The sequence below is a fragment of the Athene cunicularia genome (genome assembly GCF_003259725.1).
Source record: "Athene cunicularia isolate RWA chromosome 19 unlocalized genomic scaffold, athCun1 chr19_part1, whole genome shotgun sequence".
In the NCBI taxonomy this organism is placed as follows: Eukaryota; Metazoa; Chordata; class Aves; order Strigiformes; family Strigidae; genus Athene; species Athene cunicularia.
In genome coordinates, this window is record NW_020799124.1 from 1957200 (window position 1) to 1982417 (window position 25218).

At 45.5% G+C, this 25218-nt stretch overlaps 1 protein-coding gene across 1 annotated transcript in view; it reads left to right on the forward strand.

Annotated features, from left to right (window-relative positions):
- ACACA (acetyl-CoA carboxylase alpha) overlaps window positions 1–25218 on the forward strand; it is a 129389-nt gene that overhangs the window by 66998 nt on the left and 37173 nt on the right. Inside the window, 7 exon segments of the mRNA XM_026861688.1 lie at window positions 1406–1439; window positions 1442–1560; window positions 2168–2314; window positions 14517–14786; window positions 15148–15245; window positions 16400–16520; window positions 16963–17073. Of these exon segments, the coding sequence (XP_026717489.1) occupies window positions 1406–1439; window positions 1442–1560; window positions 2168–2314; window positions 14517–14786; window positions 15148–15245; window positions 16400–16520; window positions 16963–17073 (900 nt within the window).

Sequence of the window (25218 nt, forward strand, 5' to 3'; positions counted from 1 at the left end):
CCCCCCCCCCCCCCCCCCCGGATATTAAACCAGATTCTATTAAAAAAAAAATTATACTGATAGGAATTATTTCAATTAACTCTTTGCATAGTTGAGAGGAAGGTTTGTCTTAAAAGCTTGAGGGTGCTATTTTTTTAAGACACTTCAGTAAAATCTTCCCCCTTGTGACAGAGGTTTATAGGATGGCTTCGGATCTGTATCGTTTTTCCTGTGTTTTCAGAGGGTTATTTTGAACTTAGAGAATTCTTTTAAAAGAATTAAGACATTACTGATGTGCTGGGCGCTTTCATGACTTCTGAAGAATGGAAAAATAGATTCCTCATGAGAGAACGACCCTGATCTCTTGTTCCACAGTTTCTGTGGTAATGAGCGGCGATGCTCAGCGCAGGCTTCCCCAGCTCCCACAGAACTGCTCTGAAGCTTTCCAGAGATTTAAGAACAATTGGGCCCCAAGTGCAGTAACAGACCCCAACACAGGTGCTGTCACAAATACTTGTTACCTGAATAAATATTTCTCCCGTTGAAGAAGCTACTTCACAAAGCAACGCTTGTGAAGACTGAAGAGAACACGAACTACTATTTTTAATCTAAAAACTAAAAGAGACTTTATTTAATGAATTTTATCTTTAGAGGAATTTTTCAATTAATTCATCTTCAGTTAGAAAAAGATGTGCCGCTCCTAACGTCAGATCTGATCGTCATTCTGTTAAAAACAGCGTAATTGTGGTGCTTCCATCAGGCATGTTTCTAGGAAGCAGCATTTGTGTAGTCTTGTCCCAGTTAAGCAGTGCTCCTCCTGTTCCTTGGCTGAAATAGATTTCCTTCTGAGTCGTGGCTGAGCGGAATATATAGTGCCATGAAGCATGGCAGCTGATAATTCATGTTGCTACTCTGGGAAAATCTTTTAAACTTATAATATCAAAACTTCAAGCCAAATGACATATGCAAGTCTTGACCTAGCTTCCATGATCAGTCAGTGGAGATACGGATACCGCTCTGTTCGACTACATAAATAACAGACTTCTCCTCTCTGCTCCCAGCTATCACAATCCATCGGCATAGGTACAGTGTCAGGGGAAATACTGGGGAATGTGAAGTCATCTAAGTCACAGGCTTTTTTTTTTTCTGTGGGGACGTGGCTCTGTTCGCTTAGCTTTCTGCTGTGATACGGCAATAAGTCAGTGATACTCGGATCCGTGCAGTAATGGTCCAGCACTGTCTCCAAAGGGTAGTAACGCATGATGAAGCACGGTGTTACAGGATATGCGAGTATTAACATATTTGTAGAGAACAGAAACAAGCCTGATCAGACTGGAATGTCTTGATGATTTTTGGTAAAATCTGGATGAGATAGGTGCGTGGAACCAGTGGATTAAGCGGTAATTGGTGGTGTTTTTTGCTGCAGATTATGTTCCAGGCATATGGGGATAAACAGGGGCCCTTCATGGGATGCTGATCAATACCCCGTATGTGACCAAAGACCTGCTGCAGTCCAAGAGATTCCAGGCACAGTCTTTAGGAACATCCTATGTCTATGACATTCCCGAGATGTTTCGGCAGGTAAGTGTTCTTAAGGCCCGGTGGGTTGTTCTAAACTTCTGTACCTGCAAAGCACTTCTATCAGTTGCCATCCATGCTTGTCAGGGAAATGAGTGGCCTGGAGTGGCTAAAAACGGTCCCCCAGGGTCTGTACAGCTACGGATTGAGTCTGCTTTGAAAGAAATTAGGACTCGAGACACTGCTGCTGTAGTTCCATTAATAAGTCAAACGGTAAAAGCTGAAATGTAAAAACCACCTTCTGTTTGTTGTTTACGTTTCTTTGTTTTCCCGCCCTGCTGTCTGCCTTCCTAGAGGGTTAGACGGTTCAGGGGTGATAGTTCCTAGGATGGGACTTGTACATCATTGAACGTGTTAATGGGTTGCAGAATTTCTTATGGGTCTGATTTGCTGGATTCTGTCCCGAATCGCATAATTCGAAATACACCACTTCGGGTGAAACTCTGTTGCATGGTTTAAATTCCAGAGTGAGTGATACCCGCTGAATATTGTCAGTCAGACTGGGGGGAGGGATGTTTCAGTGTTCGTCTTGAATATTAAGTCACTGTGGTTTGAATAAAAATATTTGCAGATTACGTTCTTAACAAGAATTTATCTTTTCATCATCTAGTCTTTGATTAAACTCTGGGATTCTATGAATGAACATGCATTCCTGCCCACGCCGCCGCTGCCTTCCGACATACTAACGTACACTGAATTGGTGCTGGATGATCAGGGCCAGCTCGTGCACATGAACAGGCTGCCAGGAGGAAATGAGGCAAGTTGCACTTTCTTTAATGCTACTTTTCTTTCCATGTCCTGCAGTACATTGTGTTTTGGACTAGATTTGACAATTGTAATGAAAATTTACCAGCCAGGCAAAAAATCTATTCATTCAGTCTTTCACAGATGAAATCTCTTACCTGAAAATGAGATTTTTGTTTCATTAAAAATTAATACCTTCCATACAACGGGTATTTTAACCTCCATAGTAAATGATGGTTCCATTTCAAACCTCTGCCTATGCTGTTTTTCCTTCATAATTAAAAAGTGCTCATTCAGCTATTCCAGGTAACTGGGGTTTGTATTTGTGCAAAATATGTTTTACAAGACTAAATAGAAATGTTTTCATTTGCTTAAAAAAACGAAAAACCCATTTTATGCTTTCCATTTAAATACTCACCATGCAGCGTTTGTGTAGCACACTGGCAAGGTGTGTGCAACATCCCCCTCTAGTGAATGATTTACTTGTGACTAACAACCTGCTAATGCTGTCGGGGCAGTAGAGTTACTCCTTCGGCACAAGCAGGAGGAGGCTGGACTGCTGTGGTGGGCTTTTGCTGGTAGGTTATTACATTAGCGAGCCAAAGATTGCAGCATTGCAGTGGCTGAGGAATAAAGCTAACTAGTAGAAGATACGTGTGGGTTGTTTTTTGTTTTTTATTTTTTGCCTAGGCTAGGTGGCATTCAGTATGTGAATATTCCTACAGTAATTTCAATTTGAACGGTTCTAAGTGGTGGTATCTGTTATTTTTGCTTGGCGTCATTGAACTGATACTGTCCTTTTACTAGATGTGTAACTTAAGGTTTGCAAAAGCTCTGTTCGTAACCGTCAAGCACAGCGGTGAGAGGAAATAGGGGTTTTCATCACTATTGACTGCGTGTATCCTGTCAGGGGAAGGTTTTGAATACGATGTTTTCAAAATGAACCTAATCAGTAAATGGTGACTGTGGGAGCACTACGTCCTTGTCTTTTGCTGGCCTATAGGAGAAATGTTTTAACTAGTATAATTAAACCCGAAATGAGCTATTCCCCACATTCTTAGTGAAAGCTGGGGCTGTGGTGGCTTATGCCATCATCTTTCTCTCTTTCTCTGCTCTCGCTCAGCGTTTGAGTGCATGGTGGCTGGGGAAACAGCAAAGTCCCCGAGGGACGTAGCTCTGTTCTTGCTGAAATTACAAGCACAGAGCTGCCTGGGCATGAACATGTAGTGTTTACTCTGCCAGTATGAATACAAATAGTCTTATTATAAGAGATTCTGTACCCAAAGACCACCAAAAAAAAATTAGGAGTTTTTTTTTAACCCTTGGTAGACTTAGTTGTGCTCAATCTGCAAAGAAATGACATGGCTGTTGTGGTACTCAGTGTGGTTATCCAAGGCATGGGTTCAGGCCCTGCCTCTGTGGCTGTTACACCGAGGGGCTGAGTCACTGCAAAGTGAGATAAACAAAACAAGGGGAAAACATGATGTTCCCCCCCACATTTTTCAGTCTGTCTGCTGAATATTGCTTCTTGTGGAGGGATATGACGGACTCTAACCCGCCCTTTAAGGACTTCCCAGAAGTGAGGTGCAGAGGTGAAGGCCCAGCCCAGGGTTTGGGGTGTGGGGGAGCCCTGGGAGCGGTCTGAGCTGCCCCGGAGAGGCGTGTGGCTCAGGGCTGGGAGTGCTCAACCCTCTGCGCGGCCGGCCGAGCCGCCGTGGGACCGAACGAGGTCTGAGGCTGTGGCATTGAATCCCCTCGCACACAATAGCCCATTCACAGGTGGGAGCGGGCAATCTGGGGAAGAGGTTCCAGCAGCAGTCTGAAGGACAGGTGACATTCAGGAGGTGACGAGCTGCCGAACAGATTCATTCCTCCGTGCTGCACTTCCTTTATCAGGATGAGCTGACTTTAGGCTTTCATGGTTTAATTCCGTTCAGCTGAGGAAACAAATTTCCACAAACGTGTGCTCAAGTTTCCCTTTCCAAAGAAGATGGCTGCAGGGGTGGAGAAGGAAGAGACAGGTTGCTAGATAAATTCAGAGCATAAGCCTTTTCTTTGTTAAGGCTGTAAGTGGATCTATTCTGCTTTTTTTTGAGAATCAGTCTGCATAGCATCTGGGCAGACAAATACAGCATGTTATCTGCCGGGAAGCAGAGATCCTTGAGGTAGTCCGTCTATGTGGCAGTAGCTGGTAGCATTGCATAGCAAGAGGAGACGTGCCACAAGGAGCAGGAGAAAATATTAATAGGTTCTGCACTTCTCCCACAGCATAGAATGGTGAACCATTCTCAAAACGTGGCACACTTCCTCGGCACGCAAAACTTGCCTGAGTTCACTGAGGAAGAGTTTTGTCCTCGGATAGATGTATTTGACTCAAACTGCCAGAAAGCCCACATACACTGAAAATTGTGTTACAGGGGAGGTGATCCCTAAAGAAATGAATAGAGCAGGGAAGTGGAGGTGCCCGAGCTTTGCAGTGGCTTGCTTGGTAGCTTTAGTCAGAGCTTTCACTGCTTCAGTCTGTTCGTATCCTAGTAAGATGGGACTGCTTTGGGGTGTTGTGAGGATAGTTCAGCCAAATATGTTTAAAGAGTCTTTGAATTTCAACTTGCTAAGTGCGTGCTGGATAGTACGTTAGACAGCGTTCCCCCAGTTTTGGTTAGCGAGCCTTGATGGTCAGTGCCAGTGGGGTCTGCGCCCCAGCGATCCGGAGGCATGAGCTCTTTCCAGTTCAGACCCCAAGGAGCGGTGGGAGTGCTTGGTAGGAGCGTTCACTGGGAAGAAAGGAAAAGAAAAATTAAGAAAAAAAAAAAGAATCACATTTACTTGGAAAGTTGCTGATTTTCCGAATCCAGAGTCTTTTGAGAGCTTGTACATCACGTGATTGTTATTAAAGAGGAAATTTCTGTTGGAAAGTTCGGACTGTGGTAGATATACCTGCTGTTTAGTGCATTTAGGCTCCTATTCCTCTTTCACTTGTTTTAGATCAGAGACTCAGCCACAGCTGCTCCCCCATTGCAAGTGAGTGCCTTACCGTGGTGGTGCCGGCTGTTCCGAGGCAGGGCTTGTCTTCCCTGTTGGAGCTGTGCTACACAGGATGAACAATTACATTTTCTCTATGTGAAAAGGGGTCATGACACTCTTCCTCTTAAAGCATTCAGCTGAGCTGAGTGCCCTAATTGTTTTAGCTAGCAGGCGAAATTGAGAAACCAGCATAAAATCCAGGAGATTTGTGGTCAGTGTATTCAGATGGATGTCAGCACCCGGAGTTGCAATCCCTGCCGTGATACAGGGCAGAGCAGGAGCTCGAAGCTGAGTTTCTTCTCTCCTCTCAGAATTTATGTTCTGGGCTAACCCGGTGATGTTTTCAGGAAAATCTGTGAAATGGGAATTCTCAAGAACTTTCACAATACAAGAGATTTTTCTCTGCTTAGCTTGCGACCACTTCATGTAGCCCACCACCTCATTTGGCAGTAATTATCTCTTTGCTCATAGTCTCAACAAAGAAGCCAAGGACTTAATGGACCATGAAAATACAACTTGCTATTTATTCCTAGACAGTGCTCACTCCTTCTGAGCTGAGGATCCCGTGTCTCGGCCATGCGGGGGAGCTTGCAGTGCTGCTGGCCCTGCTGCCTGCTCTTGTGGCACAGAAGATACCACTAGTGCAGGGCCTTTTTCCAACTTCTTGTCTGCTCAGTGCAGCCAGAGTTACTCCTGAAGAGCATCTGCTGTTGCTTTGGACTGCAGACAGAATCCTGGATGTTGCCTGGAGCTTTCTGCTAGACGGTTTCTGTTCTGGATCCTTCTTGTTAAGCTTGTGAACTGTGTCCTGGTCTCTAGTTACTCTTTTTTTTCGTTTGTTTGTTTTCAGGGTGGTTTTTTTTGTGTGTGTGTGAGTGTCCTCTGTTGTCTGGCTGCTTTGACACCTCTGCTCACATGTGAGCCTGTTCTGATAAGCTCCATCTGCTACCGTTGGATTTCAGTAAGCCAACACCCTTGACAAGATTGAATGTGCCACACTAAAAAGTTGAGAACAGTTTGTAAATAATTCTCAGAGCCAGCAGTTGTAGAAGGGAGCTGAGGAAGACAGTATTTTATCAGCAGAATCAAACACCAGTCGATAGCTTCCTTCTAATGCTCCTGAGTAAAGACTGAATAGACTTTGGGACAAATGGGATGTAATTTATGGTACAACTGTGAGCATACCAAGAACTAAGCACCAGAGGTGGATGTTCAGCCTGACTTTTAAGACAGACACGGACCACTGAAATGCAGAGTTCACATAGGTGGGAGGAAAAAAATCCACTTGTTTGTAATCTTACGCATTTTACTCTAAAATGTCTTTAAGAAGAATATTTTAAGTTCATACCATGGCCTGGATGCTTATCAAGATTATAACTTGAGACTTCTAACGTTTTTGGTAATTTAATTTTTTTGTAAATGAGTGGAAGCCTTTTTATTTTTTTAGTGGCACAATCTTTGGTGTCTTTAGCTAAGATCTTCGCTGGGTGTGTGGGGTAGAGGTGTGTGATTGGGACTTTCTACGCTACTACAGGGAGGGATGGGTTTGAGAGGATGCAGCACCTCACCCCGTTTGACAGGGTAAGAGGAGCTGACGCCTTTTCCCGGGCACCTCGCTGCTGTCCTGCCGGTCACCTGAGCCTCTGAGGGTGCTCTCTAGTTATGTGGCTGTGCTAAGATGGGCAAATCTCTGAAAGGGTCAGGAATTGTGTGAACGCAGACAAATGAACAGGGCTGGACTGTAGGAGTGTGTGGCAGCTTGTGCAGTATTTTAAAACGTGTTGGTTGCAGTTGCTGTGCTGAAGACACAACCTTTAATGTAGTGACACCCTCTTCAAATGCCCCTTGAAGATGGCTTTGTTCCGAAGATTAACATATTAGCTGGAATCTCCGTGTGAAAAGGTAATTCCCTCCGCCAGTTGGAGAACTCAATAAATTACTTGTCATTCTTGAGCTGGGCATTCTGATGTTTTTCTATAGCACTTTATATATTTTGACTACAATTTACCGTGATCCTCTGGCACTAGGACTGCACCATCCACTGATAAGACCCAACTAATCTTCAAGGACAAGGAGAAAGTGAGTGTAAGGAGTGCCTGCAGCAACACCCCACGTTACCCGTCAGCTCATGCCGTGGCCACGTAAAATGTGTCATTTTCCCTATCGGCACTAGATGTCACAGTTTTTCCTTCTCAGTAGCATGAGGATCAGAAATAATCCATAATCGGAGCTGCTAGTTGGCAGGCACCCTTTCCTGAGACTGTGGGAAGGTTTGGCCAGGTGAAATTCCGGACGGCAGTGGGCAGAGGGCTGCGGAAACTCTGCTTCGGCAGCTCCTTGGATTGCCTGGGGCTGAAAGGTGTAGCTAATGAATTTTATACAAGCAAAGCTTAATAGTTGAACTGCATGTTCTGCTTTGTCACCCCATGTTCCTGCATTTTATGACAGGCACAGGGTATTAAAACATCCGCTGGGCTACTTATGGCGGACGGTAAGTACTTGAGAAAAAGCAGGGAACGGGCGATGGCAAAGTCACCGAGTTAGCATGAAGGTGAAGGAAAACACTCCTGCAGCCTCTCCCCCCTGCCCCAGCCCCGCCACTATTTTTCCCAGAGATTACTGCAAAAATAATTGTTTTTCTTTGGGTTTCCCAACCCTTGTTCTTGATGAGTTTTGGGAACAATCCTGACCCGAAGGCTCTTCTGGCAGTAGGAATGGGTTTAAATGACAGGGAAGCTGGACAGCTGTTTGTGCCGCACAGCAAGCGGTGTCTCCTCATCTGAAGTACTCGTGCTGCAATTTCAGAAGGTGATCCTCCTTTGGCAGGATAATTTTAGCCCCTATCAGGGAGATGCTTGGAGGTCACGACGAGACGTGGGGGTAGGGATCAGGACAGAGCAGGTTTTTGACATGAACTAGTGTTATTTTCAGTAAAGGGTGGAATGTCTTGTGCCAGGTGGAATACAGTATAAATTAAAAGAGAGTCCCCCAGTATCACTGAAAGATGATTTTTTTTTTTTTTCCCCTCACTTCAATGCCTTGATCATTTAATGTAACTTTAAGAGTAGCAGGTGTATGCATGGGAGGATGGGGCTGGTGTAGGGGGGTCTTCTGAACTCTGCTGGAGCTGGGATGGATGCGTGTCGCGCTGCATATGGAGCATCTCCTTAGCGGAACAGTGGTCGTACAGTGAAGCAGGAGTGCTCTGTAGCACCTCAGATTGTTTGAAGGGTTAATATTCATGCAGATCAGTATCTTCAGTGTGCTGTTTCTCACAGTCTCGTATCTCCCGTGGCCTGATTTTTGAAAAAAGGTACGTGTATGCTCTCGCAGTACTAGAAGTTCAAGGGTTGAAAAGGCTTTCCTTACAGAAACAGAGGTTATGAGCCTCTAACGTAGACCTTTGAGTTAGAATTGATCATAATCATTTAAAATATGAATTTTGGAAGGTTGTAAGGAAACGCTTATTTTTAAAAATTTTAAAGAATTAGGTATGACTGATAGTATTATGAAATTTGACAGATTTCTAATCAAATTTTATCAAATGTTTACATTTAAATCACGCATTTAATAAGTGTTTGATATCAACACCTTACAAAGATTAAATTCTTGGCCAGGAAATAATCCCACAGTCACAGGTGGGGCTTTCAGAGGAGTGACTGCCCAAGTCATGTCTTATTCAAAGAGCAACTAGAGCTCCAGATTTCTTGAAGGGTTTTAAAACCCTCAAATACAAACATTGCTTGATCAGAGATGTAAGGGGTGGTGCAAAGAGTTTATTCTGTGTTCTGATATATATGTTTGAGTGTGTATGGATAATACGGGTACTGTAGACACAGAAGTTCTTGCCTACCAGAAGGCTCCTCAGAAAGGTTTTCTGTTGCTCTCTGTAATATATCTTTATCCATCTGTAACTTCACCAGATGCAAACTGTTTCAGCTGAAGTTTCCAAGCCTTACGCTGTGCCTAGGGAGAAGTTATTTATTGTTTAGTTTGGAAAGCTTCATCAAAAATGCTTTTGTTTTGGGGAAAAAGCTGGCAGTGTCGCTCACGGTTGATTTTGTGGGCTTGCAGCAGGAACTTGAATTTGATAAGAGAGTTTGGTTTGGGTTCAGCGTTATGCCTTTCGCTACCCCCAGGAGACACCGTGCAAGCCTCATACCTTGCAACACAGCTGTGTGTGCAGTAAAAACTGCTTTCACGTTGTCTTTAACGGGGTTTTTTTTTTGAGCTTTCCCTTTGGGGCTCAGGGTGTCCATCTGCCTTCCCCGAACATCAGCCAGCCTTTTGCTGGTTTGCTGCCTGACTTGCTGTCCGAGTGCCCTTTGGTCTAGCGCAGGGACCCAACACGGAATTCACGTCTCCTTGGGCCCACGGTACTGCACGACGCCTTGCACTGAGGGAGCCTTTGTCACCTCTCATCCTGGAACTGTTTGTTCCCATCCCTCATCCACTTGGCCGCGTGCTGTTCAGCAGAACCGTGCCAACGCGTGCTTGGCTGTGCCGCCCGCCACCGCTGCTCTGATCGCTAAATGACACCTTTTTCAGAGCCAAGAAGAGAATGAAGGAATCCTGGGTTTTGGCACTCCACCCTTGTCAAGGCATTAAGTCTGAATGCCTCTAGCAAGCCACGTGCACCATGCCCTTTTTCTGGGAGTTGGTTCATGCCAAAGATAAAAATTTTACAGCTTTAGGTCACAGTATAAGTGCAGAGAGTCTCTCTGGGCATCAGATTCGCATGATGGCATGCCAGAATTGCCATGTCTGCAGCAAGTAGTATTTCTGGGGCTGTCTTTGTTCCCTTCCTCACACACACCTTGTCCATGGCCACGCAGCAGAGTGATCCAGCATCCTGGGGTCAGTGGACACAGTTTACCCCCAGCGTAGACAGAGATTGTGAAGGGGAAATAAAGCACACGTTCCTTGATTTAACAACGTCTGAACATGTGTGTGCAGCAGGGGAGAAATGGGCTTTCATTAACGTTCAGCTTCAACATTTCCCACTGCTCACGTGCTAGACTGCTGCAACTGTTGCATTTCTTTTCTTATTATAACTTTTGTCTGTAATAAATACCGACATACAAATGTATTCGTGTTTTACATATACTTTTGACAAATACGATACAGACGCAACAGATGGGAGCAAGACAAAATTGTTGTCGGGGTTCTGTAAGTTCAGTTGTCCTACTTAGAGATTCCAAGACCCACGTTCAGATTTCCAGATTTGGCTGTAAATAAATAAAATGAAGCACAGCATAAAGTACCTAGGCTCAGGCATCATCCCGGTTGTGACAGGAGTAGATGAACACCATTGGCGTGGCTCAAGCGTAGATGCTGTCAAATAATAAGCTGTTTGTGTTTACATCAGATTTTGTCAGCTGTGTTTCTCCAGGAATTACCACTCCTGCTAGAAAGAGACTTCCAAGCTCGCTCTGCCCGAACACTGGCCACCGTTTGTGTTGGCTTCCCTTCGTCTGAGGCTGTTGTGCTTCCAGGAGGGAAACCGGGATCGGTTTCTTCCCCATTCCCCTCGGTGCCTGTTGTCAACAGCTCCGACTGCCACCAGCAGTCAATTTGTAACTGCATCAGTGTGTGTATTACTGTTCACATCGATAGCGCAATTAATGTTGAAGTCAATTTTGGTGTTAATTTTAGGCCATGATTAGTGTTGACACTGTGTGTCAAACTAATGGCATTTATGAGCACCATGAAAACGAACGTTAGTTAATACTGTGTTTTTACTATCCGTTAATGGTTACATTAAGCCAAAGATCTAGTGGGAGAAGGTGTGTATAAAATTATATATATAAAACTTGTGCGTAATATATGTGTGTCATGCAATTCTGCATTGCTGGTGCTATTCAGGGAGCAAATGACATCTGAGCACTGAATCCTAATCACAGTTTGGAACATCAGAAATAATGATCACTTCTGATCGGGGGTTGTGAATAATTCATCTGGTTTGATTTTCACGTTCTGTCCAGTGATACTTTTCAAACCAAATGTGTTCCTACAGGAGAATAATGGTTCCACTTCTTATGGAAATACCGTGGCACAAATCATTTTGCCAACATAAAAACAGTTAAATAAGACGGTGCCTGCTTTTATTTTTTTCCTGCCTCTCTTCTTCATTCCTGGGTGTGCTGGGAAGAGAGCTGTGGTGGGAGCAGCACTTCCAAACTGTGCTGGCTCTTAAAAAGAGCCCATTTTGAAGCCACTGCCGCTTACCATCACCCATTATTGTTCTGACAGTGCTCTTAGGTGATTAGCTCAGCCTGTCTAATTAACCTGTGAACTCTCCATTTTTTTGGCATGCTGCCGTTAACTTAAAAATCTCATCTTGGGTTGTTTTGTTTGGTTTTTTTTTTTTTCTGAGATAGAAAGCTATACTCCGCTGCCCATAAATTTAACCAGAATCTACATTGTTCATAGCAAAAAAAAAAAAAAATCCTTAGTTGTGCCCTGTGATTTTTATTACTGGATAAATGGCACAAAACACAGTCTGTATTGGGGAGGCAAAAAGACACAAGTTCATGAAGTGGTGCACTTCAATTTTCTTTTCTTAAACTACATATGGTCGCTTGATATTTATCAGCTATAAACTGTTTTCAAGAGTTTGTGTTTGCTGTGCCCTGGCTAGATAGTTTTTCCCTATTCTATTAGTGAGCATTTACAAAAGGGATTTTATTTACGTACAGGATACATAATCTTGGGTTAGGGAACTATTCCTTCTAAATAGGAAATTATTTTAATTTTCCTGGGTTTTGTACTGTAAAAAATCATCAAGCTGACAAAAGTGGGGAGAATCTCTTAGCTCTTGATAGGCGAGACAGTCTGTGGGACCAATCCTGCCTGGATACTCGCTGAGCTCAGTCGCTGGTCGTGAGCCCTGGAGCCAGTGTTAGTTCAGCTGCCTCACGTGAGAGCTGAGGGTGCTGGGATTTTATTTTCAGTATGTTGTGGTTATTGTGTAGGTTTCTGGCAGTGATGTTTCGTGTTTCTACCTTGCAGTTCACTGCGGTGACAAACATTTAACGTGTAAAAACCCCGAGCGTTCGTCCTGTTGCTGGTGTGGCTTGTGTTCATCTGATGGTGCTTGAAGCTTCCTGGTGTGGTCCTGGCTGGTGGATCAGGGTAGCTGTAAGGAAATGACCACTTAGGCAAAAACCTTAAATTACTGTTACTTCTGTCCTATTTTGAAACAAGTTTACAGTACAGTTTTAAAGAGGCTATTACCACATCTTCCCTGCGGGTTTCTGTCAATAACTAAAGCTGGTTTCTGAGGTGGTATCAGAAGGATTTGGTAAGTTCCTACTTAGGGATTTTAGTTATTGCAGGAAACAAACACCCTGTAAAATCTGGTAAAGAACTGAGCTGCAGTAGGTGACGGGCATCCCTTATTTCTTAGAAGCTAATCTTGGAGCCTTTAACTTTGGATTTGCAGACTTTTTTAACCTGCTGTTTCTAACTGCAAGCTCGCCGCAGTTGAGAGTTAGAACAGTGACACAATATCCAGCCCCTGGCATCTCTTCTCCTGCAACGGTCAGGTCAGAAGGACAAAGCTTACATTTCTTCTTCTTTTTTTCACCTTTGTTCTAAGGCCAAGGAACCCCTCTGGCTGTATAGGTTTGTTTGGGATGAATTAGGCTGCTCTTCCAGACTCTGGACTGCTGGTTTGTGTGACCCCTGGTCTCTTTGCACACACTTTTTGGTCTGTGTGCCCGACCAGCAGCTGCATCCACTTGTTTTACAGCCTTACAACTTTTCCTTTTAATTTTGCAATAATACTGGTACTTTAGCAAAGCATCCCACTGACTTCTAGGGATTTATTCTCCTGCCTTTGCTGCAGTATCTCTCTCTTGCAAACACTGCAGTTGGATTGCTAAGATGTAACTGTAAATCTGCAAATATTCAGAGACAAACAAATTAATCCCTTACGACATATCAGTCAAAATAGCAGTGGATGAAACTGCGACCAAGGAGAAGGTGAACTGAAACACCATCCCTCTGTTAACTTGCAATCTCAGCTCTCAAAAGGGGAGGTGTAAGGGAAGGATCTGCCAGTAGCTGGTTCTAATATTTTTGGATTGCTGCCTGCTTTACTTCCAATGACCCTTTGATTAATTCCTCTGCCTTTTTATTTTTTTTAATGAGCCTATTATGGCGTATCTTATTGCAGATGCTGATTGGATCTCAACTGTGTGTTGTGCCATTTTGATTTGGATTAAATGGCACATATCTATCTGCTGCTTCTCCCCTCTCCCCCTCCCGCTTTAGTTCATCATGTTCAGAATTCAGAGTCTCCACAATGAGAGTTTCAACCCTCCTGATTGCAGAGGATGTGCAATCGGCTTGAGGAATGTGTACTCGGAGCTTATGATCCTTGGGCAAGCAGAGACTGGGTGATGCATGTGGCTTTCAAGGGACGCTGCTATTTCCATCTGTTAATGGCATTCCAGGATGGCCAGCTCCCCGGTGCAGCGACACGCGGCAGCTGAGGGATGGGAGATGCAGGGTACAGATGTTGCTGATCTCCATAAGACGGGCCAGAAGAGATCATCCATTGATTTTTAAAAGAAAAATATGCAGCGAAAAGCATTACTTACCCGGGCAGGTTCGGAAAGGAACTGCTGCAGTATTTGGGAAGGAAAAAGGGAAGACCCCAAGAATAGAAAGGAAGGACAGGGGGGGAAAAAAAAAAAAAAAAAAAAAGAAAAAAAAAAAAGAGGTGTTTATGAAATAAAAGGATTATTAAAATGAGGGCTAGATGAGAGAGAACCAGGGTGAGGAGGTTCTGGGGTGATACCTGGGTGGCCTCAGCAGATGGTCGGGCGTCCTGTACAGCAGCGTGTCCATCCTCACCCTCAGCTCTGGCACAAGGGATAAACGCAGCGCCCTGCGAAAGGGGCATTTGCAGACTGCGGTTTGGACCTGTGACAAATCCCTGAACGGGGAGATGAGGGCCAGTATCGGTGCCTTGGGTGGGAAAAGAGCAATGGAGGATGTGCTCCAGGGAGTGGGGAGGGGATGGAGCCCCGCCAGCTGTCTCTGCGCCGGCTGCACATGCAGGGCCGCTGCTGCTGGAGCTCCCAAAGTGCAACACACGTAAGAGCAATGGCCCCTGCATGATTCCTCCCTTTCACATCTTGAAGATAAACATTTGGGTTTTGTTCTCTGCTCTCTGATTGCAGATTGGGATGGTGGCTTGGAAGATGACTCTGAAGACCCCCGAGTACCCAGAGGGCCGGGATATCATTGTCATTGGCAATGACATTACATACCGAATCGGTTCCTTTGGGCCTCAAGAGGATGTGCTGTTCCTCAGGGCTTCAGAGCTTGCTCGAACACATGGCATCCCCCGTATCTATGTGGCTGCCAACAGTGGAGCCAGGATTGGTTTGGCTGAGGAGATTCGGCACATGTTCCATGTAGCTTGGGAAGACCCAGATGACCCATACAAGGTAAGGAGGCACTGGAGTCGGAGGTGAAACTGTAATAGCTCACCAAAAAATCACATTTTTACACCGCCTCTTCTAATAGAGGTGAGGGTAAATATTTGCCAGACTGTAAGGTTGAAAGTTCTTCTTGGCATTGGATCTCTCGGGCAGCAGGACTGGCATCCAGAATGAGTTAGTGCTCAATGTTGAAAACATCCCTAGCTTTCACCAGCCTCAGCTGGAGCTCTGATGCTAAGAGAGGATGTTCTTACCACTATTGGAATTAAATTCTACTCCCTTGAAACTGCCTTTTAAGAAAGAGTTATTGGGAATTGGGAGGGGGCTACAGATGGGGATGAGATGAATGAACTGTTTTTCCCTGCAGGGATACAAATACTTGTACCTGACTCCTCAAGACTATAAGAAAGTCAGTGCCCTGAACTCAGTTCACTGTGAACATGTGGAGGACAACGGAGAGTCCAGGTAAGCACAGACAGGTCAGAATGAAAAACTTTCTGTTCATCCTTGGGTATGAAAGGGGATGCACGGGCACATCCTTGTCTTCAGCTAGGACATTTTTCAGGATCTTTACGTCCAGGTACGCAGCAAGACACAGCTGCATGTGGTCAGAGCACGGAACAAGAGAGTTAAAAGCTGTACCAAGCCGTGCCTTGTTTGAGGCAATGCCTGGGGGCCCAAGTCATGGTGAACACCAGATGACCAGAACATTGATTCTTGCCCCAAGACTTGCAGCCTAAATTTGGAAAAAATACTTTTCTGCCAGATTCTGTTGAAAGGATAAAAGAATTCCTGAGTGAAGGCTGAGTCCTCCATTCATTTTGAAGGGTTGGACTGCGGGAGTTGCACTGAACTGCCTCATAGCCTATGGTTTTTCCACACATGTGGTGTCTGCATCTTCCCAGCTACACCCCAAAGGCAGCACATCCGAAAATGAGGTGCAAAGAAGCTGTTTCAGACTGCAGCCGTAGTGGTGCTCCCCCCTAGAGAGAGGAAGGTGTGCTTAGGAAGGGAAAAGAGGCCTAGTTTGCAGACTGGCGAGCTCTGCAGGAACAGAAGGGTGGTGCTGGGTGCAGGGTGCCTGTCTGTGTGGTGGGGAAGCTAGAGGCTCTCTTCAGTGAAGCCCTTAAGCAGGTGCTCAAGTATTTTGCTTAGGAAGGGCCTAGTGGAAAAGATAGGCTCCAGTCTGAGAGTGCTGAGTAAGGAGGGACCGTGCTGGGGAAGGAAGTCATGAGAGAAGAAAATAAAGGCAAGAGCCTCATTATAATCTCTTGTTCTATTTCTTTTTCCTTTTGGCTGCATTCTCTTCCTTTCTTGCCCTTTTTTGTATAATCAGCCTGCTCCTCGTGTCCCGTGGGAATGACAGAAGAGCACTTTTCACAGGCGTTCCTCTCCCTTGGCTCTTCCTCTTTGCAGTGCTGCTGTGCCTGCTCATATGTAGGCCTATTCCATGGTGTTCAGGCTGCAGAATGAGCCCACGTACGGATCCTGGCCGGGTTTTATGCACATTACTCTTTGGAACCTTAATGATATTTAGCCACTTTTCATTTTCTTTGTAGCAGACTGATTCAGCAAATCACTGGACCTTGTGACTCAAAGGCTGTCTGTGTCTCCCTCAGGTATAAGATAACAGATATTATCGGAAAGGAAGACGGACTTGGAATAGAGAACCTCAGAGGATCTGGCATGATTGCTGGAGAATCATCTTTAGCCTATGAGAGTATTATCACCATCAACTTGGTAATCCCCCACTGCTTTCTATTCTTCAAACTGTATTGTCTGTTTCAGCTAAAAATCCTGCAATGATACCCAGAAGATACATCTGGGATCAGACTTCTGGTTGATGTAAATTGGCTCCTGTAGGCTTTGAGCAATGTTACTGACACCATTGCAGGGCTGGGGCCCTTTCAGACTAAATTTAAACCGCTTCTAGAAACCAGTCGTTTGGCTTCGTGTTTGCTCTGTAAGTTACTGCTTCTCCTTTTTTTTAAATAAAATACACGTATGTTCAGATACTGTGTTTTAGAAAAAAGTAGCTCCTGGAGTTTTGCAGTGAGAGTAGATTTTATAGTCTTGTAATACAAACACGCCTAGTTTTATCTAGATGTTTGAATCGATAGCTTTTGGCTCTGTGGTAAGACAGAAATCAATGTGATTTCTTTTTTTTTTCTTTTTTTTTAAGGTTACATGTCGGGCAATTGGAATTGGGGCTTACCTTGTTCGGCTAGGTCAGAGGACTATCCAGGTTGAGAACTCTCATATAATCCTGACTGGCTGTGGAGCTCTCAACAAAGTAAGTCTTTGTGTTTCAGTCTTCAGAGCTCTGTGAATTGAGTTGGGTATTTTTGGTGAGTGCTGCTGGAGACTCCAGGAGCTGCCACCGCGGTACCTGTCATCGCACTTAGTCCCTTTTGCTTTCTCCCTTCTCGGGCTCCCACCGATCAAGGAGGAGAACTGACACAGGGCAGCAGCTATGAAACTTTCATGCCTTCGCAGTCTTTTTTTTCTTTCTTCTTTTCTCTCTGGTCAGAAAGCAGTCCTTTCATGCTCCTGTTTCACTTGACAGGAACATTGTATTGACAGCCAGAGGCACTATTCTGGGCATCCTGGTTGGAGATTGGCAGGGGACCTAGGCAGAACTGCAGATTTAAGGGCTTGAGCATGAACCAGGTGAAGGGGAAGAAGGAGAAGCAGCTTTTAACGTAGGTTGTGTGCAATGACTAAATGACAGAAGTGGACAAGCCCACTGACTGGGCAGCATCTTCTCCCACCCAGTGTGTACTGTGGTAGAAGAAACGGGGCTGTTTCCAGTGTCTGGAAGACCGTGTTTCAAAAGACGTGGGCCAGAATCACCCTGAACTTTCAGCCATCCACAGCGTTGTGTTAATCCTGGGGGAGCACTGAAGCCTGAGGAAGCGTGTGTGGATGGTGATTTTCAAGGGGTCAGACCTGCTGGAAATCTCAGCTGTGGGGGCAGGGAGGGAATAACTCAGCCGTAAGAAAACTTACAGCTTTCGCTACTAAAGTGGCTCTTCTGTTTTTTTCCCCACCAGAGGCAGTTTTTCTCCCTTGCTGCCCCAAGCCTATTAATATCGCAGCCTCCAGCTCCTTGTCTGGAGCAGACACGGCTCACAGCCGACTCCGCTCTTGTCCCTCTCACTGAGGGCTTTGTTTACGTGGGAGTTGGGATTGTGCGGGCGCGAGTGCCCTTCCCCATTGTGCAGCTTTGTTCTCAGGCACTCTCCAGCACCTGGGGTGGTTGTGCTTCATCGCAAGCTGCGTTTCAAGGAGTGCCTGCCTGACAATGGGAGATAAAAGGAAAATAGGCTCTCGTTGAATTATTTCCCTGAATAAAGGGGGCTCTGCAGAAAATGAGGCATTGATCCTATCAACTCTAGGATGCAGCACCCTCAGTTAGATCTCTTACACACATCACACACACCTGCATCAATGGAAGGAAAAGAGGCATTTGAAGATCCATCCTTTAAAAAGAAATCGAGTCAGTTTAGTGCTTGCTGAAGTGGAGTAAGTTGCCTGGTTCCAGCTGTCATTTGTTGGGGATCGGGACCCTGCAGAGTTTCCCAGATGGCAGGGCCAGTCTGTTTAGTCCTCCTCTTCTGCTCTCTTCTTTCCAGGTTTAACTCCACTCTAACCGTGGAGTGAATGTTTGTTTTTATAGGACTAGATTAATCTCACTAAATTTTAGGCACTTAAAATTTAAGAATTGAGTCTAAATAAAGCACCTGACATCTGTCAGCAGGCATCAGCAGAAGGAGATGCTTTCTGGGAGTGATTTATCCTGTCCCAAGAATCTCAGTGGGTTGGATAATCCCACATGTCCTTTTCTCTCCTCCCTGCTCTGTTGGAAAGGTGTATATTTTTATGTAGGCACTGAACCTCTTACCTGCCTAAAGGTCAGGCAAAGGAGGAACCTATTGCATTCTATCCAGCTTTCCTAGTCAGGCAGCTAAGCCCAGACCCAACAATGTTTACCTGTCTTTGAATAGTGGGAGACTGGGAGTCCCCACTCACTCCTGGATGTTGCATGATGTGCCCTGCTGGTTCATATGATCTTCATTTGCTAGTCCCTGCATTTCTGCTCAGAGCTTCTTGAATGCATCCAGCTATAATCGTGTCCCAGAAGTATGTCTGAAGTAGTGAAGTGACACCCAGTGCTAACCTGAAACAACTGAGCTCAGCCCGCTTGAGATCCTAAGGAGGGTCTGAAGCGAGTGGTGAATGTGAACGCATTGGCCTCATCCTGCCAGGGAGGCAGCATCTACTTCAGACTTACCCTCTGTCTCCCCGTTCTTGTATGTTCAACGCTTGTCCCTTGAATTTGGATGGACAGTCTGAATTTTCTTCTGGCTAGAAGTCAGGTCTCTGTCAGCCAGGGGCCAGTTAAGCCAAGTCTCCCCTTGTAGGAATGCAGAGGCTGTTTGGGTGGGATGTATGATGTGTCCTCGTTTGTCTGTGTGAGTAAGACCCCAAAAGGGTCTCATGGTGGAAACCTATTGTAGTGTGTCTCTGTGGAGTGAGTGAGCCTTGCTGCTTCTTGTGCCCTTAGAGAAGATGGTGAGAAGAGCCCCGTGCAGCAACGTCGGTGCTTTACTTGGTGAGAGTTAGAAGGTCACCCATCCAGCTGGCAGGGTCTGGAGGAAAGACCGTGACTGAAACAACAACAAATAAATGGAACTGCCTCCTTGCATGACACTTGGAACTGAATGCTTTCTAACACAGTTGCATGCAAATATTTCTTTAGCTTTTCTCAATTAGGTGTCAGAGATTTGGGACAATTTTTTCCATTGGTGACTTTTAAATACTGTCTTCATAGACGATGCCGTACAGAGCTTATGCGTAGTCTTGTGTCTGCATACACATCTTCTTCAAAATGTCTTCTCTCTGCAAGAAGAGAATGTGCAATGCAAAAATGTTTCTGCAGCGATGGAGACAATTAGGCTTTCAGAGAGCAGTGAGGTTTTTTCTGGAAAGTTGTTTGATATTTTTCAATTTTTTTTTTTTTTTCCCTGTGAAGTACTGGATTCTTTTTAATTTACAGGGGGAGCAGGGGACTGTGACAAACATTACGTGCCAGCAGATCTGTTGCTGGTCTTGTTCATTATCATTATGTAAAACCAGCCTGAGGGTTTAGGTGTAGAGGGAAAGGTCCAGCTGCCAAAACCAGACTGTAACCTATAACGTAGATGATGAGCTCAAGGTCAATATCGTTTTTAGCTGAAGCTAATGTTTGGTTCTGGAGGTTGACTAATCACACGCTGGCTGTTCACGGCGCCCGTGTCGCTGCTTTGTAAGTAGAGAGGCATATCACTGTGAGACACCTGATATCAGGCAGGTTTAAGGATTCTCTCAGCCCCATTGCCTGTCAGGGGTGACAAGAAACTGCACAAGAGCTGGACAAGGTTTCCCTCTGCTCCTGATTAAGCTGTCTTTGTTTATAGTCCAGACGGACAGGCACGGGAAGGACCCGGGGAGAAGGTGTGAGGCTCTGTGGTGGGGCCAGCACTCCGCGTGTGGGGCACCAGGGCTGCATTTCATCTGTACCCCTTTTGTCTTCACCATTGCATTTCAGCAGGGGGTGGAGAGGTGGAAATGACATTTCATTCCTCTCCTGTGAGTGTGTGCGCGCGCCTGTGCTGAGCCCGCTGACCCCCCTGAAAATTGAAATAATGATAATGCGCGTCTCCTGACTGCATCAAAGTATCAGCACATCAAAAGCCAGGAGGCATGAAATGCAAATGATAAAGTGAAAGCAGATGGATTGTGCATGATCGCCTGATGCCCAATGAATTTTAAAAGATGCTGGTTCACATGGGGAGAGGGGCTGAAATAAACACGTTATCCCTGCAATTTTTTTTTTGTTCTTGCTGCTCACTCCTGACAATATTTTTTCACACTTCAGCGAGCAGCCACTCCATCTCTCTCCCTCCCTCTCCCTCTCTTTCTCTCCCTCTCTCTCTCTTTCGCTGTCTACCTCACACACGTCTCGGGTCATGTCGCTGCAGCTCCGGTGGAAATAATAAGATATAAACCACGAGGTTGTTATTTGCATAGAAATAGCATGGAGCCCCAGGCAGCATGGGAGAAGGACACAGAGATCATTTGTCTAAAATTTTAATGAAAACTTTTGCTGAGGCAGAGGTTTTTGTTTTTTTTTTTAACTTTCCCTGCCTCCCCCTTTTTCCACCCCCATACCTCCACCTCCCTCAACTCCCTTTCCTCGTCATAAGCTAAACATGGTGCAGTTCCGTGTGAGAGCGGTGCTGTGCTGCCACCGTGCCCTAACAGGTTAATTTCCATTGGTTTTCTTTTTAATAAAAGCGAGGCTGAAGAGTCCAGCACTCCCCATTTATGCATTGCTTATATGGTTCAAGCTTCCATTTCATTTCAGTCCTCACAAGGATGTTCCCAAGTCTGCTGCTGACCTATTTTTAATTAGATTGCTCCTCCTTGTCTTTTGCGTTTAAAAGAAATCCTGTGTTTAATACTGTTTTGTTAACGTAAACAAATAGTGACTTTCAATCACATTTTCTCTACAGCTCCGTGTTCTAGGCTTTTCCTAGGGGAAGCCAGGTTCAGCAGAGATTTTCAGGAACCACTACTAACTTGATACACATCAGTCTGCTGTGTAGATATTCCACCTGGTATGTCAAGCAGCTCATTTCCTGAATGAGGATGAACTGTCCCACAGACTGTGCTTCACAACAGGACATTGACAGGGGTCCTCACTTCTGGAGGTGAAGGGAAGAATCTAACCAGCAGACTGTTCTGTTTCCTCTCCCTCCTGTTGAGCTTTGTTTTCTCCCAAACTCTACAGGCTTGGCCTGCCCAAATGAAACATCAGGCCCTGAACCCACCCTCTGGTGTGCTCGTCCCCGGGACCCCATGACACTGTGCTGTTGGCCTGGTTTGTCAGGAACATCCACGTGTGCCAAGCCTGAGCTTGACAAATGCCACCTGCCAGGAGTATATGTCCAGGGAGGGAAAGAGGCAGTGAAGGTGAAGTGTCAGAAACCACTAAAATATGAAATGTTCAAAGCATAGTTCAACACCAGAACTCTGGGCTTCATTTCCCAGTCTGCAGCCAAGTGCCTGCCTGGCTGTGGGCTGGCTTTTTTGATTCGAGTGGGGATAATGGCAGTTACCTGCCGCCAGCTTGGTCTTGGAACCTTAGTTCATTTGTATTTGCAGCGTGCTTTGGGCTCATCAAATGGAAAGTACGTGCCAGCAGTGGTGCACTGGCAGGGTAGATAACCCCATCCACAGAAAGAAATCTGAAGTTTTTGCCTTCAGCATGATCTTAAACAACGTGTCTGCTTGTGTAACCTGTTCTAGACCTGGAAGAGCTCGGGAATTAGGGCTGGACTATTTCTGGCACTGTGAATTGGTGTTTTTTAGGGGGAGAAGACATTTCTGAAGAACAGCTTTAAGAGAGGTGTTTGGGAGATGAACTGATTAGTGGAAATTTGATGACTTCCTAATGCAATATGTAAATATCTAAGAAACTTCTAAGCCCAGTACCAGCAATTGTCCAGTGCCCTTTCTCGAGTACGTTTCCCGTTAATGGAGACGCTGCTTGTGGATGGTGAAGACGTTAACACGAGAGGTGCCATACTGTGTCAAGATAGCGTAGTGTATGTGTCAATCACGTGACTGTGGGTGAGTCCCTGAGGACTTGTTGATACAACAGACCATAATTGCTGCAAGGATCGTTTTGACAATCTGCATTTAAAACCCAACGCCCCAACAACCCCCTTGCCTAAGGCCAGAAGAAAATACCTGTGTATTTTAAACTCAGTCTTGAATTGTACTGACTGTCAGAGCCAGAAGTACAATCAGGGTGGCTGTTCTGAGGAGGTTTAGGGTTTCGTTAGTGTAGATCTGGGGCGGGATTGCAGCTGAGCTGTGGGAGCATCCTCCTGGCAGGCAGAGGAGCGGCGTGTACGTGAGCCAGCTTGAAGCCAGCTGGCGCGGACGGTGTTCAAACCCAGCCGTAAGGCCCTCAGGGAGACAAGTTTAGTTTGAGGCACTTGAGCCAAGGTGGCTCTGTGGTGTTGGTTGCTCTGCAGTGTCTTCTGAGTGACACGGGGCCATACCCGGCCTGGCGCTCTGAGCTGATGTTTGCAGGTCGCAGCTGGGGGAAGCTGTGGAGCTCGTTGGGTGTCCTGGGACTCGAGTAACAGGGTGAGACAACGGGTCAGGGCTTGGGAGGGACAGGCAGAGCTGTTGGGGTGCTGTGTCCATGCGGGAGGCTGTTGGGTAGGTCTGAGACTGGCTGGAGGAGCTCCTATGAGGAGTAGGAAGCTTACACAGTCCGTCAGTCTGTCTTGTGTGAGTGATCGGTCTTCGGTATCGCAAGCAGTAATATTTACCCTTCAATTTCACAGTCTGGAAAAATAAATAGAAGCCCTGCGAGACTGATGCCGTTTAGGGGTTTTACTGTAAAACGCAGAATGTGGAAAGCTCTTTTTTTTTTTTTTTTTTGAGATTCAAGGCAGGGATAGCTCAGTATCTGCTCAAGATGACTCCAGTCTTGGGATTAGATCAAAGCAATCATGTGAGAGCAATCATGTGAGTTAGAACAGCAAGTGCCATCCCTGTCATTCAAAGAAGCATTATAATTATTAATGCATGATATGAATCTTTCTGTAGTGGCACAGCAAGACTATTAGGAAGATACGTATGGGCGCAGGGTGTTGGAGAATGCTAATCAAAGAGGGTTTAGGAAATGTCAAACAGAAACCGACACTTCAGCAGCAGCGACCGTGGGTCGGTTCCTCTCGTGAGCTCCCCAAGGTTACCCCGCTCTTGGCCCAGGTGGTGGAGGAGGCAGGAGGAGCCGCTTGGCCGTGCCGTGGGGGGTGACGGCGGGTGGGGTGGTGAGAGCAGGGGTGGTTTCATGGGTGGAGGTTGGGTTCTTCAGCTCTCTCAGAACCGATGCAGGACCTCGGTGCTGTTGGAGGTCTCCCTGGCATAGGTCATCATTGCTCACACCCTGGCAAAGCCAGTCTGGTTTGAGAGCTCTTGTAAGAGTCAGTCTCAGTTCAGCAATATTTGGCAACAAGAAGAGAGCAGAATTCATTTCTTCTAATGCCAGTGAGAGGCGTTAGCTGCTGGGGATGTCTGCTTGATGGCAGTCCTGGTAACACAAAGGTCTTCGCTCTACGGAGAGAAATTAATGTAAGCAGGATGGATGCCTGGACTTCAGACAAGTGCAAATAAACAAACACCACCCTCCATTTCTACATTTTATTTTTAATTGCCTTTCTTTAAGTGGTGATATTTGTGTATTGTTCCCATTAGAGACAATTTACGTTCCAGGCATCGCATTATCAGTCCCTTTATGTTTGCTTAGGGAAGAAAGTCTAATAGATTTCTGTTGACTTTTTTTTTTTTTCCCCCTCCCTCCTTCTATCATTTTTAATATGGATCTTGATCAGGTTATCTATGTGGATGGTGCCTGTGCTGTGGGGGCTGTGTGTGTATTTATTCCCACTAAAGAGGAGTTTAGCATAGTGGTCCATGTTGTGCCTATCTAAATCTCTTCCTGCACCTTCCAGGGAAACTCCTGTATCCTAAACCCGATATATATTTCATGCAACCAGGACTGTATCCCAGTTCCTCTTGATCAAACATCCCAGAATAACTGGCCCTGAGCACCCATCTCTTGGGGTGTCGCTAGGGGGTATCAGGGTGACCTGCCTGTGAGGCTTTTCCGCAGTGAATTGCGGAGAAATGATTTTCCACGCTGGACACATGGAACGACGTTGGAGGATTGTCACATTTCTCATGATTAAGCCTAAAGCTGCCCTGCAAAGGGCACAAAGTTTCACTGTCCTGGTGACAGAGGTACCTGCACTGCAGGCTGTCCCCGTGGGCAGTCTCTGAATCAGCAGGTTATCTTGGGCTCCAGAAGGTGACCAAGGGAATGACCAAAACAAGTTCTTTAAATATCACGGAGACAATCATTAATATTGTTCATAAGGCTGGTGTCTAGATTAGGAAACCCCTAACTGAGACAGATGGGATTTATGAGTGTTTGTACCATGTAGAAACCTCCCCCTACCTCCCACCTCCCCCATCACTCACCAAAGGAAAAAAAGAGCTGGAGCCACAGCTTGAAATATATCATGCAATAGTGTATCATGAATTTCTTGTGAATCACATTGGTGAAGCAGGTTTATTTATTTCTGAGACTTTAAATCAATACAAAGTAGGTCTCTTAGTTCTGAAGCTGGGATGGAGTGTGAAAAAATGAGCCCATTGTACTCTTAAAACTTTGGGGAAAGGAGATGACAGCTATATAATTCCATTTACCAGGCACTAGGGGCTTTAATGTGAAGGTGACGGGGAGCTCTTTGTGCATTTAGAGCACCATATCTTCTAAATAAAAGATCTGTAGACTTGATAGTGGAGTATA